The 13,837-nt window shown below is 35.4% G+C and overlaps 2 protein-coding genes across 4 annotated transcripts; both read right to left on the reverse strand.

Moving 5' to 3' along the window:
* Window positions 1-4,073: 4,073 nt before the first annotated feature.
* On the reverse strand, window positions 4,074-6,021 carry LOC118737695 (60S ribosomal protein L4). Its single transcript, XM_036468393.1, has 4 exons — window positions 5,910-6,021; window positions 5,547-5,727; window positions 5,115-5,485; window positions 4,074-4,851 (listed from the first exon to the last, which is right to left on the reverse strand). Exons 1-4 carry the CDS (start codon window positions 5,910-5,912, stop codon window positions 4,168-4,170), a joined length of 1,239 nt encoding a protein of 412 aa, XP_036324286.1. The 5' UTR covers window positions 5,913-6,021; the 3' UTR covers window positions 4,074-4,167.
* Window positions 6,022-6,873: 852 nt separating this feature from the next.
* LOC118737696 (colorectal mutant cancer protein) lies at window positions 6,874-11,686 on the reverse strand. 3 transcript variants are annotated; one of them, XM_036468394.1, is made up of 9 exons: window positions 11,056-11,686; window positions 10,233-10,503; window positions 9,942-10,147; window positions 9,705-9,879; window positions 9,487-9,644; window positions 9,117-9,427; window positions 8,919-9,056; window positions 8,226-8,855; window positions 6,874-8,160 (listed from the first exon to the last, which is right to left on the reverse strand). In XM_036468394.1, the coding sequence occupies exons 1-9, from the start codon at window positions 11,344-11,346 to the stop codon at window positions 7,875-7,877; spliced, it is 2,466 nt and encodes an 821-aa protein (XP_036324287.1). In that variant the 5' UTR covers window positions 11,347-11,686; the 3' UTR covers window positions 6,874-7,874. The 3 variants fall into 3 exon arrangements, with proteins under 3 accessions (XP_036324287.1, XP_036324289.1, XP_036324288.1); XM_036468396.1 differs by lacking the exon at window positions 11,056-11,686 and adding an exon at window positions 10,602-11,012; XM_036468395.1 differs by having other exon boundaries at window positions 6,875-8,160; window positions 9,720-9,879; window positions 11,056-11,685.
* Between the last annotated feature and the right edge of the window lie 2,151 nt (window positions 11,687-13,837).

Below are 13,837 nucleotides of genomic sequence, written 5' to 3' on the forward strand. Positions count from 1 at the left end.
TATTCAACATTTTAAGATCAAATAATTTCAAAAAATCAAATCAGCTGCTCTACGGATACTACCTGTTCAACGTGCCTTGGGTAGAACCATGGCGGAATTATGCCAGGTGAAGTAGTTAGAGCAAGAAGAAAGATTTTGACACTGCCTTATTTGAAAAATTGCCTTTAAAATTTTACTATAAGGCAGCCGAATGTCAGAAAATTAAGTGAGAAAGCTGTTTTTTTAATTCACCTGTTTATTGCACCATGGGTAGAACAAAATATTGCAAAGAAGTACATTTTACTGTACTTCGAAGTACGAAGTACAACGGCTCAAAAAGAATTACTGTACTTCCGAAAAAAGTACGGTTGGTCACATTACCCACACCTGATACCTACCAGTAATTTTTAACAGCTTAAAAGGAAAAAAATCTGTCATTACAAAGATTGTATGAAGAAATTGTTAAAGGTAAAGGGCCATTCACATACAACTTTCCCCGCTTTGCTTGACAGTTCAAACTTTGACAACAAAGCGTGAAACGCAGAAGGTATGCTACAATAAACGCTTTGACAGCTTTTGCGTTCTCCTTTTCGTCCATATTTTTTATCTGTAAAATAGATAGCAATATAATAATATGCACTAATAATAGCAATAAAAATTCCTATTTACCCTATTTTTGTCATTAAATGCAAATGCAAACGCACGAGAAAAGATACATGTAGATAGCTGATTGCCAAAGCGGGCAAAAGTTGAGAGTTGCCCAAGATTTTGCTTCGTTTTGCTTTGCTTTGCTTCAAACGCTTTTTATGTGAGCATACTCATGCATATCGTCGTTTAAAGTGCAAAACCGCGTATCAGCAAAAATGCAAAACCGCGTATGTGAAGTTGTAGAAATTATTTTCTAGAGCGTAAAAACACTCATATTTCAAAATGGTTCTCTTTTTTATAAAGCAACCGCATTTCTGACAAGTATATTTCAGGACGAATGGATAAGGATTGAGCCAAGAGCTTGTGTGAGCAAATCCAATTTTTGGCAGCCAATGTCAGTTACGCGGTTTTGCAGAATGACGATACGCGGTTTTGTACTTTAAACGACGATATGCCTACATCGTTCTTATATGTCAAAGCAAAGAACTATCAAGCAAAGCGAAGAAAGTTGTATGTGAATCAGCCTTAAGTCTTCATATAAATTTAAAAGAAAACATTAAATAATTTTTTTATACGTGCTAGATGTGTTTTAGAACCTATATATATAATACGCGAAGGGATTTTTGTTACGGATAAAAGATCTGCACCGTTCGTTTGATTTTCAAAACTGTTGTGTCAAATTAAAGCGCTTGGCCTGTAGACATAGGCCCGTAGTCATAGTCAAAATAAAGTCGACTTTAAAGTTAGTTGCAGCTTTTTGACATAATTTTCAATGGGATATCTGTCAAAAAAGCTGCAACTAACTTTAAAGTCGACTTTATTTTGACTATGACTACGGGCCATAGTTGCCAACTTGGTGCTTTAAGCAATAGATTTAGTGCTTTTTGAAAATTAAAACGCCAAAAAAAATTGTTTAGTGCCTAGTGCTTTTTTTAGTGCTCTTCTTCTGAACTCAAATTTCTCATAGATAATTAAAACATGCCGAAATAATTTGAAATATTTAAAGCTGTAGCAGCACTAATTTTAAAAGAATCTACATTCAGTTTTTCGTTTGTTGCGATTAGATTTTTCTTTCTTTAAATATACCAGTTTTAATCTGTAGTACCTACTTCGGTATTACTTCATTAGCATGAGAAAAAGTATTAATATAAGTATTAATAAATATTATTTATTTATTTATTTTTTTACTTTTGTTAAATACAAACTGTTGTGAAAAAAGTATCCTTTGGTACAAAAAAATTAGTGCTTTTAGTACGGTAAAACGCTTTTTTCCCCATGTTTTGGTGCTTTTTGAAACTCAAAAGTTGGCAACACTGCCTGTAGATGTGCATAATGGCATGAACGAAAGACACAAGATCACGTAAGAACAATAGAGTGAAAAAAGTAGATTTTTGTTAGCGGGTTTACGCCATCTTGTTTCACTGGAAAACGAGCAAAAAGTAAACAAAGCAAAGAAAACAATGGTTTTATTTTTTCGAAAAGAGTTGCCACCTTTTGTACAATTTAATTCAAATTTTTTAATAATCAATACCATCAGATCCGTATCGCATGTTCGTTTTTTGCATTTGAGGTTTCAAATTAAAAGGCGCTGGCTGTGGTTGTGCAATAAGGTATATCTTTTTCGAAAAGAGTTGCCACCTTTAAAAAAATGAAGTTCAAATTATTTAAAAAGCTAAACCAATTATTACAAAATGGGTGAAAATAGAAACAGTTTAGAAAACGTTTGTTTCTTAACTTAACTTTATGACGGTTGCCACCTGGTTAAAAAATTATATTAGGTAAAATATGGGTGCCGATCGAAAGGAGTTTCAGAAAGTAGTAGTTTGGGAACATTTTAAAGAGGATTGCCACCCATTTGAAATGTCAAATTTAGTTTACTTATTCACAAGTTATACGAAATATCTAAATATGGATGTCAAACGAAGGAAAGTCAAGAAATCTTTAATTTGAACGCTAACCTTTTAAAAAAGTTAAAATCAAATTAATTTATAAGTTAAATGAATTATTAAAATATGGGTATCAATCGAAGGGGGTTCGAAAATTTTTTATTTCTGAACTGTATTTAGCGTATTTTGAAAATTAAAATTCCATTTGATTCATCAGTAATTGAAAAAATGTATCGCAGTGTCCGGTGAGAGTTAACAATGATTAAACTTGAAAATTCTTTTGAAGAGGGCTGCCACCTGTTTTAATTAACAAATTCAAAGAGTATATGAAATAGAAAAATACCGTAGTCAAACGGAGGAATGTTAAGAAATCTTTAGTTTGAACAATTCGAGAGAAAGTTGCCACGTGTTTAAAAAGTTACATTTAAATTACTCAGTAAGTTGGATGAATTATTAAAAGATGGGTATAAATCGAAATGGGATTTATTCCTGACCTTTATTTAGGAGGGTTGCCATTTGTTCGAACATGTGTATCACAATATCAGAAGAGATTTAAGAAGATTCGTTTTTTCTGGTATAGGGTGATTTGAAATTCGATGAAAATAAAAACATGCACTATGCGAGACTCACACAGAAACGACTGCACGATTTTAATGAAATATAGCACTCGGATCTCTTATAACTCTGACTAACATTTGGGATATTTTTTAAGTTTTTGAAATTCAATTTTGAACGTTTTAACGCCATACGGGTTCGCTTGTTAAATATTAAAATAAGGAACTAAAGACGCATAAATATTGGGCGAAGAAAAACAAAAAAATGTTTGAAACATTTCTTTCATTTTATTTATGTAGTTTCCTTTATGAGGTATTCGTTTCTGTCCTCAAGCATATGTGCATATAGAATGCGAATGCAATTAAAATTCTTTGAAGGTAATAATGAATTAATTCTTAAAATTAGTATACGAACATATGTATGTATTTATGCTGATGCGTTCCATTTGATGCTAATTTGTAGTAAACATAGCACTCGCATCTCAAAGGTTTAAATTGTTTGTTTAGTTTTTCTTTTGGCCGATACTAGCTTCGGCATCGGCCGATTAATCGGTCGGACCATATATATATAATATATACATATATATATATAATATACATATATATATTATATAATGGGGTTTTCAAATTGAGCGGTTGAAATTTATAATAACATTGACGAAATTTATTTGGTTTTTTAAACAGTGGACGGTACTTTGGCTAAATCATTTTTAATAATTTTTTAGTTAATTAGGAATAATATATAATCAATCGCAGCAGGTCTAGTAGCGATTTCTAAGATACGAGGTTTTGCCAAAGTACCGTCGATATGTAAGTTTGTCCCCTCATACTTCTTATGATGTGAACCACTTGCATTTTAATCCCAGTTTTTAAAACTTTCAGTTTTTCTTTGTTTGGTTCAACAACATAGAACAATCATCTTTTTCACTTCGAGGAATGAATAGGAAAGTAAAAGCTTTTATAAAATTCCTATTGTATATTATCTTAAATAATAACTTTAGTCACGTGTTTTTATAAAGTATTTTATATTATGAATAGAACTCTTGTAACTACTCTTCCATTACATATTATGAAAAGAATAACGATGAACTCAATCCATTCTACTTCTTGGCTGGGGCTGGCGCTGCCTTTTTGGCTGCGTTTTTAGCAGTGGCTTTCTTCTTACGTTCAGCCAATACTTTCTGAAGCATTTTAGTACGGTTGGCTTGCGCCTTTGATGCAACAACTGCGAAATGTGATTTCGCCAATTCTACGTTCCTTTTCTTAGAAACAGCCAATTTCTTGGCAATCGTACGCTTTTCAGCAGCCAATGCAGCGCGTCGTCTCAAAACCTCGGCATAAGGATTCAACTTGATCAACTGGCGCACATTGGTCAATGGATTTAGACGGCGGACACGGCGGAATACCTTCTTACGTGGATCACGAATCACCTTACGGATTTCTTCAGATTTCAATAAACGGGACAAATCGGTATTGGCCATCTTAGGTTGAGGCAAATTGTAGCCTTTCTTTAAAGTTGATGGTTTCTTCCATGAACCAAACAATTCATTCAAGCGAGCGAATGCAGATTCTGTCCAGATGACGAAACGGCCAACGTGGCCACCAGGTGCCAGCTTCAGTAAATTCAACTTATCTACGTTCATTGTCTCAATGCCAGGGATGTTACGGAATGCGCGACGCAGACCTTCGTCCTTGTAGTAAACAATCAAGGGACCACGACGAGCGATACGGCGGCGATCACGCATTGTACCACGACCAGCACGGAAACGCTGTGACTTGTACACCTATGAGCCAAAGAAATAACAAAATAAGAGTTACATACTACATAGGCGTAATTCAAAGTTGCAAATTTTTTCTTTTAAATAAATGTTCTTTTCAAATACCCCGACTGAAAAGCATCTATTGCTTATGCCAGAACGCCTATGAAAACTATTTACTCTAGCAGTACTAACATAAATAAAAGTCCAGCGAACACAAACTAACTAGCTACATTTGCATTTGCACGGAATACTGCCACTTTCACATTAGCTATTTGAACTTGACTTACTTTTTGGATGTCTGCCCAGATTTTCATACGTCTCAAGAATACAACGGCTTGCTTGGTTTTTTGTAGCTTCTGTACTTCATCCGACACAACTAAGGGGAATTCCGAAACACCGTCGATGATGTGGCCCTTAGATTGGACAAGAGCTGGAACTCCGGATGCAGCAATAGCCGAGACAATAGCGTAACGGCGCTGGTTGACATTGACCTTGCGGTGCCAGCGACGGAAAGTCTTAGTTGGGGCAAACATACGACCACCACGACACATGTTACCGAAAGCACCCTGGCCAGAACGATGAGTACCACCACCACGAACACGAGGAATACGGGCGACAGCACGACCGGTACCCCAAGATTCAGCAGACGTTTGATGACCTGTTGAAAACAACAAACTTTATATAAAATTTCACATCAATAGCAGCATTAATTAACACACCTGCTTGCTCACTAACGGCATAGGGCTGACGGCTGTTGCGACGGATGAGCTGATGAACTTCATTCACAATATCCGGGCGAATTGGAGCTTTGAAAACTGTTGGTAAGCAGACGTTCTTATCCTTTACTTGCTCATTTTTGTCCGAGTAGACGGAGACCAAAGGTCTTGCGTTTGCTAAACTCTGCGAACACAAAAAAAGAACAAACACAAAATTATTAATTGGTGAGAAAAAGTGCGCCGTTCAATTGCCACATCTAAACACGTGTACCACATGAATCCAATCAAGATTGTTTGTTTTTTACAACTTTACATTCACAATTTAACTAAGTATGAGATGCTGCACGTTTTTGTATATGAACTCACCATTTTTTGCTAATTATTTATAAAGAAAATCGCGTAAAATCCTGTCAGAAAAGGATAAAACGTCCTCCACCGAACAACAGGGGACCGAAAAAGACAGCACTTGGGCGGAAGCACAAGATGGTGGAAAAATTCTTCACATTCGAGATTGTAGATGTCGCAACTATATGCGATAAATTCCTCACATTCGAGATTGTAGATGTCGCCCCTTCTAAAATTTCTCAGACTTCAGGGAGTGCATTTGTCCCATGATGCAATAATACAAGGTGTCATCGGTTGGCAACTTCTCCCTCTAATTCTGCCATATTGACTGCTTTGGCGAAACAGTGTTACTTCTGCAACAATTCGCTGCTAATAATATGGTTTAATTTATTTTTTTCTCCGTATACACATTTTGTATTCCAAAAAATGTATTTTATCTTATAATATTTTTTTTCATTACGAATATAATATGAAAAAGAAAATTTTGTTTAGAAGAAAATATGAAATTTTAAATATTTCCTCCAAATGGGGATTAATTTCTTCCCGTTTTTCTTCTTATTCTACTGAGCTAAGGTATTGTCAAATCGAGCTGTCACAACTGATACCACCTTTTATTATTGCATCATGCATTTGGTCCTAAACCGATTCCGAATATAAGACCCCTTTCAGACACGTCAAGTCTGCGAGTTCAGGCACGAATTAAGTTTTTATAATCCAATCGACCAAATTTAAACTTCAATGTGCGCTTCAAAATATTCACATTTTAAGTACATCACACTTTTTATTTATTATTGCAATAATACAATTTTGCTCGGCATCATCTGCGTGTGGTGTATTTAAAGTTTTAAATAGAAAATTTAAATGCATTTTACTTAGGTTATGACTTTTATAAATACTATATTGTATACCTATGTTTTTTTTTATATTTTTGAGAACATACAAAATAAAAATGTGCAAATTACCAAAATAAAATTATATATATATAAATGAATCTCTGAAGCATGATGCATTAATTAATAATAATCAATTGAATTATAGCTCTGAAGTCCCTTAAGAACTGTATGCCGAATTTATAGAAATAAATATTTGTTAAATTTATCTCTTGTATTTGAGAAATTATTCAGTTTAAATTTATATTTCTGCAAAAACTTTTTAACTAAAATTTTATTTGCTTTTGAAGCATAAAATAAAAATATCCCATATCCACCACAATTTTTATTAAAACGATTTCGTTATCTTTGAACCTATCATTATTGCTTTGAACCTATCTGGGACTTTGATATCAAATATGTACATCATACATACTTATGTAGTTCTTATAACAAGCAAGACTTTTGTACATACATTGAATTTGGCCCTTGATATCAAAATTTTTGTTAAATATTGTTACCTACCTCATAACTATCTCATAAAAACTTCAATTCGATTAGAGTAATTTATTCCAGCGCATTTTGTACATTAGTAATAATTTAACAAGCAATATGTATCTAATTACAAAAAAAAATATATATATATATATGTATATATGTATGCGCATGTTCATATGGAGGTGTACATGTTTATGAGTACATGGAATCAAATGTGATACCCAATTATATATGAGGACTTGAGAGCCAGAGAAGACCGACATTTAAAAAACTAAAAAATTCAGGTAAAACTTAAAATGCATTTTAGTGAACTTTTCTGTCTCATCTTAATCAAACATTTTTTTATAGATACGCTCCTCTGGCTCTCATGGCCTCATATGTATGAAGCTGAAAAGTGTATGTTTATTTTAAGTATTACATATACGTTATCATGCATTCTGGCACATAGGCGCCCGATTAGCTAAGCGAAGCGGTAAATTAACGCGATAAATGGCACACTTGAATGGATTAGATTAATGTAGAAATTTAAGATTCAATTTGGCGTATGGTAGGCTAGAATAACAGGAAACTGAACTCAATTGCAATTATTGTTGCAAACATTGTTCTGCTATTTACTATTCTAAAGAGTAGTCTCAGGCACAATCTCTTGTATTTGTAGTTGCGACTCATATGTTAGTACTTCAGAGTTTTTTGATTTTAAGCATTGAGGCTGCTGTGATACGCGGTCACAGTCTGTAATACTTTTACTGAAATTATCACGAGTAATGCAACTCTCATTGACATAAAATTTCTCTCCATTAGTTTTATGATCCATCCCAAAGGACATTTCCACGATTTTCTGTTCTAATCTCCGAACTCGTGCTTGATATCTGCGTTTGTTTTGTTCCAAAAGTTGTGTTAAATTTCTTAAAAAGAAAATATGCATATGTAAAACTATTTTTTTAATCATTATAAAATAACCAAAACTTACAAATTTGATTTTTGCAGCTCTTGAATGTTATTCTGTAATTGGATGTGGCGTTCATCGGCACTAAGCTGAGATGCGGTTACTGATGAAATCAAAGTTTGAATGCGACTTTTGAGTTCGGATTCTCGTGTTAACGCTTCGACTAACTGCTGTTCAGTGAGCGCAACATGTTCGGACTCTGAGTAAGACACCCTATTTTCTGCTATCTGTTCGCGATGGAAAAGTGCACTACTGGCGTCTGTACTGATTTGCAATTGCATCTGTAGCTGCAGCTGCAACTGTTGTAATGTTTCTTCGAGTGAACTATTACGTTCAGTAGCTAGACGTTTTTCTACCTCCCCAGATTCAACTTTTGATTTTAAATTGATATTTTCCTCTCGCAAATTTAATAACTCTTGCATAATTACAGCCATTTCGAGGTCAAATTGTGCGTTATGCACTTGCTGAACCATTCCTTTGCCACACTCGAGAGCTTTCCGCGATTTTTCATACAAATCACTAAATGGTGATTCTAAGTTGACAATTGTATTTTGCACAGTCGAACGACGACCTTTCAACTTCGAAACGTGATAGCGCAAGCGGTTGTCATCATCGGTGGTCCATGGTGTCCAAACTTTGTCCGGAATACTAAAGCTGTAAATATAAATATAATTGAATGGCTTAATAAATTTTTTAGCAAATATGCTGATAGATTACGTAGATTGCCAAGGTCCCAAGCTATTTTCACAAGTATTCTTTTCACTTTCGAGCCGATCTAGTAGGTGCCGTGCAACTTTCTCTACAGCTCTTCTACTTTCTTCGGCACCAACGGACTTTTCTGTCATCAATGCTAACCTAAATTGTTAAATTTATTATTAGCTTTAAAAACAAATTACTTTACAAAGATGTTCTTACTTGCTCTCTAGCAGTGCCAACATGACATCATATGCTTCGATGGCTCGATCACTGCAATTTACTGCTGTTTGTAAAGCAATCGCATTTGATTCATATTTACCACAAAGAAGATACAAATGGTCGCAATGCTCTTTACATTCATCTAGAGTAAGTGAGAGGATAGTGTTTCGCACTTTTAATTGCTCAATTTTGCGCTGAAGCCGCTGCAGCTCGGTATCCATGTCTGATACTTCTGCGTAACTATTCGTCATACTCTTGTCATACGTCTTAGAATCTATAACCAAACTTTCAACCATATCCTCTTTCTCATGCTATCCACAAATGTGAAAAAATATTAAGACTTGCCATAATTAAAGCTCAAAATACAAACCTCTGCATTTAGAATATCCGACAAAGTTTTTGAATCTTCTTTGCTATGGATTGATTTAGTTCCACATTTTAACTTTACACGTTCCGCAATTTTTGCTACAGGTGGCGGCACGTGAGGAGTAGAAAGCAGCTCGTATTGCTTTTGCGGTGTTACAAAATCTGAAAAACCCTTCATATTAGAATATGTCTGTCAAATAGTCCACAGTGTTTCCTAAAGACCTGCGTGTAACATACCTTCTGGATCATTCTCACTGGTTTTTTCATCACTTGAAGTTTTTTGATTCCCTTTTTCTGTGATTTGTTTTTGTTCCTTTGGAATAAGTTCGTTATTAGCGATTTCTGACTGTAGAAGGGCGATTTGCGCTTTCAAGTGAAGCACCTCTTCCTGAAGAGCCTTATGTTGAGAAAATAAGATTAGATTTATGTAAACCGAAATAAGGACTTTATTATAAATACCTCAACCTGTCCTTTGCACACCACATCATTGATTCTTTGCTGTTCCGTTATGTCAATGTCGCAATGTACGTTGTCACTAGCGCTATGGCCTTCACATATCGACTGTTCGGCTCCACTCTCTACCAGGTCAGTTTGACATTCCGCATCGGGATTGGTTAAATTAAGTTCGGAATTGTACACAGACACATCTTCTTGAAAACTCAACTCTATAAATTTGATGAATTAAATTAATTAAAGGCAGAGTTGATGCTGACTTAGCACATTTTAGTCACTACAAAAAAAAAAACTCACCACTTTCCTCTGGCTCGTTTTCTTCTGGAATTACAGTTTCTTGTTTTGCTCGCAGCTTCTTACTTAACTCTGCTATAACACAATGCATTTCCGTAATGCGACATTCGTGTGCTGCACTGACCACTTCTAAACGTCGGAGGCACAAATCCTTCTCCCCATTGCATTCTTCTAGTTTTCGCTGCAAGTCTACACGTTGCTGTTCTGAACTTTGAAGGCGTTGCACAAGGTCTCGCACCTGAACTTCTAACTGTTGCAGTGACAAATTTTCAACCTAAAAAATCAGTATGTAGTATTTTTCTCAGTGTTACATGTGATTAAGTTAATTAATTATGTAAAACTGGGAATCAACTTAAATAAATATTGTCCTACTTTTAAATTACGCATTGGTAGCGGCTGTGAAATCATCGCAAACTCCCATTCTGTAGGCAGAATATTTTCATTATATTGCTGTTGTTGTCTACGTTGCTGCAATTCGCTGCAGCACATGCAGCTCAAACTTCTTGGAAGTGGTGGCCAGTATTCCATGATCATATTAGTACGACACTGACTATTGTATGTAAAGAGTTTGTCCTCTAAAAATTTAAGTTTTACGTTCCCAATTATTTACACAAAAACCGTAAGTTGCACGTCATTCAAAGGCAAAACTTTGTAACACCCTCTGGCTTTTGTACTGACCTTGCAGTTTGTTCAAATAGGCGGCCTATCATAAGTGCACTTGCGCAGTGATACTTATATCAATAATCAGAAACAAAAACAAACTACCCGTTTACCACCGCTACTACTTTGCACTTATTGGACAAAAGTTATATCTATGGCTATTTACCTTTCCAATGTCCAGTGTGGAACAGGAGCTAATGTTGTTATCACTTTCATTGTTTTCGCGTTGTGTGTGGTCGGGCGATTCGATTTCATTCCAGATGACTATATCCCCTGATCTCGGGACATGCCCGCCTACAAATGCTATTTCGGCGGCATTGTTTGCCAAATGAACCTCCTTAATGTTGCGTGATATGCTACGGCGGGCGTTGCATTTCGTCTCGGTAGTGTTTCCTTTGGCCACATCTCCGCTGCGCTGAATTTTACTAACGCGTGCAAGATGCACATCGTTAAACATATTTAATTAAGATATTCTGTTGCTAACAGATATGCGGAATCAACCACTTTATAGGAAATGTTTTTTTGATTCGCCCTTTACCAATCACTGCCCCAACGCCCAGACTTTTCCGTTCTCTTCACATGATTGTGGATGCGAGATTCAATCGAATTCACATAACTTTTTGTGGGCTCCTTAGATACTTCAATATCAAAACTGCTAACTTACTTATGTTATTGTTATTATTTGTTCTTAAAAATTGTCTGCGATTTTCAGCATAAAATTACGAACAAATATAAATGAATTGTTGAAATATATACAACAAAGAAGAGAGATAAAAATACTGAAATGTAAATAGAGAAGCAGAGGGAACGTCAAAAATATGCATCCCCATAAGCAGAAAGAGCATTGTCGACTAAAAAATAGCTCGCGTATAACGCTTATTGCTGCAACTCGTAATTCAAGTTCACTTTCGATATATTGCCCAAATTAAATTGTCGCAATCATAGCCGTAATTCATGAACGAAAGACACAAGATCACGCTTTCCCCAAAGAAAGAAAAAAGTAATTTTCTAGCTGTTGAAATCTCGACGCCATCTTTGTTGTAAGAAGTAAACAATGAAGAGAACAAAAAAAAAAACGCGTAATTGTTGAACGCATGAATAACTATTTTTATTCTACAAACTCTTTTATAAATCATGTCGTTGTGTTAAATTATTCTTTACCTTATGTGTACACACGTTGTCACAAGCGAAAATGAAGAAAATTCCAGTAAAAAGCCACCACCAGATTGTAAGCAACGAACAAATGTAAACAAACGGCTAATGTCGAAGTCGCCCAACTTTTTTCCTTAATGCGATTATAGCGGGCTACTAAGAAGAAGGCGTGATCCTGTATTTTTGGTTCATGGCCGTAATTATTGTAATGGCGCCTACGATACGGAGGCGTTTGTGACAACTAATACGTAATATTTATTGATATGACCGAATGCCAGGTGTAACCGCGGAGTTACCTGTAAATTAGCGAAATAACCATGGTAGAAAAAAGAAGATACACTTTTTGGCGGAGAGCGTTTGCGAATCGGTAATAATTGCGTTCCTTATCTTCCAAAAATAATCAGAAAAAGTCCGAAGTAGTAAGACTAGCCCTGGCATTCAGTAACATTTGGTGGTGAACTTGGATTTTGCGACTATTTGGTATTCAGTACGCTATCTCACGTCTCTAGTCTCAAAAAAAAGTCACTAGCTTTGTTTCTTAACCGATAATTATCACAAATTATCACTAATTTCTGCTGGAAAGCGTTTCTTAGGTTGGTGTTAAGCTGAAATTAGTCGAGAACGCAGAACGTATACTTAAACGCAGTCTGTATACGCAGAATTTTGTCGATTACTGGAGCCCTCAGTGTGGCTTACTACACTGTTGCCACTCATCAATGCCTTTTCATAAACTTACCCTTTCAACTGCAATTTTTCGTGCTATAATAGATTTTAGCTAAATATAAACTACTTAGTTTTCAACAAAAACCTTATTCAATAGTAAATTTCAAATATTTTAAACATATTTTGAGTAGGAACTTATATTTTTTTAACCATCTGTAAAACTAACGAAGTGGCAACCATCTAAAGAAGGCGAAATCAGCTGACACGGAAAAATCTAAATTCCGCAGATTTCTGCGCTACGGGCTACAACTACAGAATAATTCTGCGGTGTTGAGTTTTCATTTACATGGCGCTTTGGTAAGATAGATCGTGTCAGCTGACTCGGGTTTACGTACCGGTAGGTTTACGTTCTTGACTAATTTCAGCTTTATGCAGAAATTTTGTTTGGCAAACTTCGTGCAATTGTTGTTGCAGCAAACTCGGAGAGAGCGAGTTTGTCGACTCTCACAGCAAAATAATTTTGTTTGGTCAAACTGCAGCAAATTCGGTGTTGTCATATACAAAAATTTTAAATTGTGCGTGTTATGTGCATCTGAAATTCTCATTTCGTGTTGGCAATAGCCATGAAAACCATAATGAACGTGCAACCCTGTGCCAAACTCGACATAACCACCTACGAGCAAACTAAGCAGCCGCCATTTAATTTGGCAAACAAAAGTTTGTCTGCATAACACCGACCTTAACCCAAAAAACTAGCAGAAGCTCTCTCTCGTTCTTACGCTCTTCTATTTTTGGCTCTCCTGCTAATTTCTGCTAGTAAAATTTTTACTTTCAACGTGTGCACACATAAGGTAAAGAATAATTTAACACAACGACATGATTTATAGAAGAATTTGCATAATAAAAATGATTATTCATGCGTTCAACAATTACGCGTGTTTTTTTTTTGTTCTCTTCGTTGTTTAGTTCTTACAAGAAAGATGGCGTCGAGATTTCGAAAGCTAGAAAATAACTTTTTTCTTTCTCTCCTTAAGGCGTGATCTTGTGTCTTTCGTTCATGGGCTTTTCGGACTTCGGTTGAAGAGCAGCTTCTATATAATTAGGGACACGAATTTCGATACGATAAGATACCA

The sequence above is a fragment of the Rhagoletis pomonella genome, unplaced genomic scaffold, assembly GCF_013731165.1.
Source record: "Rhagoletis pomonella isolate Grant_MI unplaced genomic scaffold, Rhpom_1.0 Rhpom_scaffold_00004, whole genome shotgun sequence".
NCBI classification, from domain to species: domain Eukaryota; kingdom Metazoa; phylum Arthropoda; class Insecta; order Diptera; family Tephritidae; genus Rhagoletis; species Rhagoletis pomonella.

Bases quoted from the DNA above. Each gene is read 5' to 3' on its own strand.
- LOC118737695 (XM_036468393.1), bottom strand. The intron at 5,486-5,546 runs GTGTGTTAATTA...TGTTTTCAACAG, and splicing joins TGCCGTTAGTGAGCAAGCAG to GTCATCAAACGTCTGCTGAA. The intron at 4,852-5,114 runs GTAAGTCAAGTT...TTTGGCTCATAG, and splicing joins TCTGGGCAGACATCCAAAAA to GTGTACAAGTCACAGCGTTT.
- LOC118737696 (XM_036468394.1), bottom strand. From the start codon at position 11,346: ATGTTTAACGATGTGCATCTTGCACGCGTTAGTAAAATTCAGCGCAGC. The intron at 9,645-9,704 runs GTCTTTAGGAAA...AGGGTTTTTCAG, and splicing joins AGAAGGTATGTTACACGCAG to ATTTTGTAACACCGCAAAAG. The intron at 8,856-8,918 runs GTAATCTATCAG...TTATATTTACAG, and splicing joins TTGGGACCTTGGCAATCTAC to CTTTAGTATTCCGGACAAAG.